Raw genomic sequence first — 1,083 nt, 5'->3', positions numbered from 1 at the left:
TCAGAGCAAGCCCAGTTTTTACTTGCACTGTGTGTTTGCTTGAGCCGCTGGTGGGGCTTACGGAGGCTAAAGTCCTCCCAAAGCCACCCCGATGGAAAGAGTGGCAAGATGCGCTTAAGGACTCGGAGAGAAGGGGCAGAAACGGTGGAGCCGGTACTTGGAAGGAGAGATGGGGACTGCCTAGGAGGGGGACCGAGATCCTTGCGGAGGAAGAAGGAGATGGGAAGAGAAGAACGCCAAACTTGAGGCTCTCCCGCTCCCAAGCCAGCCGCAAGTCTCCAGTCCCCAGACACCGCGCGCTGGCGCTCGCTCGCTAGCGTACCTGTTGCTCGCTCCGGCTGGGTCTCGGCTTCGGCCCCACCAAGAAGCCCCGCGTTCCTACAAGTTCCGCCTGCCGAGCAGCCAGGCCGCCAGCGCCGCCACCTGCGCGGCCGCGCACAGCCAGGGCCAGTAGGTGGGGAGCGCGCTGGGCGCCGGCGCCCTCCGGCTCCGCGCGCGGCGCCGCCACATGGTGCGCTGGTGCAGCTCGTCGCCGAGCGCCTTGAGCCGGGCGGCCGTGAGCTGCGCGGCGGACGAGCGCAGACCCAGGCGGCCCGCGCTGCAGGCGCACACCGCCGGCGGGCCGCGGCCGCGGTGCAGGGGGCACGGGCACATGACCGCTCGCCTCTCTCCCTCCCCGCGTCGGGCCGCCCCTCGCCTCCTCTGCCTCGGCCTCTGCGCCTGCCTCCGCCGCGCTCCAGTCGCCGGGGGCCTCCCCTGGACACCAAGTTTCTCCTTGTGTTGTGCGTTTGTTGTGCTGACGGCGCTATTATTAATTAAAGTGTCACATGGTGGAGGGGGCGGGGAGGGCGCGGGGAGGGGGGTTACATCATCCGGCCCCGGGGGGGGGGGGTGCAGGCAGAAGAAACCGAGAGGTAACTTTTAACCCTAGCGGCGCCGGCAGTGAGGGGGCGCGCGGGTTGGGAGAAGAGGAGCGCGGGGCGCTGGGACGCCTGAAGGCGACCGGCGGCTTGGGTCTCTGGCTTCAGGGGTCGCGGGAGACCCTCGCGGAGGCGTGGAGCGCCAGGGGAGGTTTTCTCCGTC

At 69.0% G+C, this 1,083-nt stretch overlaps 1 protein-coding gene across 1 annotated transcript; it reads right to left on the bottom strand.

The window, feature by feature from the left end:
* Positions 1-292: 292 nt before the first annotated feature.
* Positions 293-744, bottom strand: HRK (harakiri, BCL2 interacting protein). Its single transcript, XM_004320893.4, has one exon. It carries the CDS (start codon positions 652-654, stop codon positions 379-381), a length of 276 nt encoding a protein of 91 aa, XP_004320941.2. The 5' UTR covers positions 655-744; the 3' UTR covers positions 293-378.
* Positions 745-1,083: the final 339 nt, after the last annotated feature.

The sequence above is a fragment of the Tursiops truncatus genome, chromosome 13 (assembly GCF_011762595.2).
Source record: "Tursiops truncatus isolate mTurTru1 chromosome 13, mTurTru1.mat.Y, whole genome shotgun sequence".
NCBI classification, from domain to species: domain Eukaryota; kingdom Metazoa; phylum Chordata; class Mammalia; order Artiodactyla; family Delphinidae; genus Tursiops; species Tursiops truncatus.
This window is presented reverse-complemented; position numbering and strand designations above follow the sequence as displayed.

Excerpts from the sequence above, each read along its gene's own strand:
- HRK (XM_004320893.4), bottom strand. The coding sequence starts at position 654 with ATGTGCCCGTGCCCCCTGCACCGCGGCCGCGGCCCGCCGGCGGTGTGC.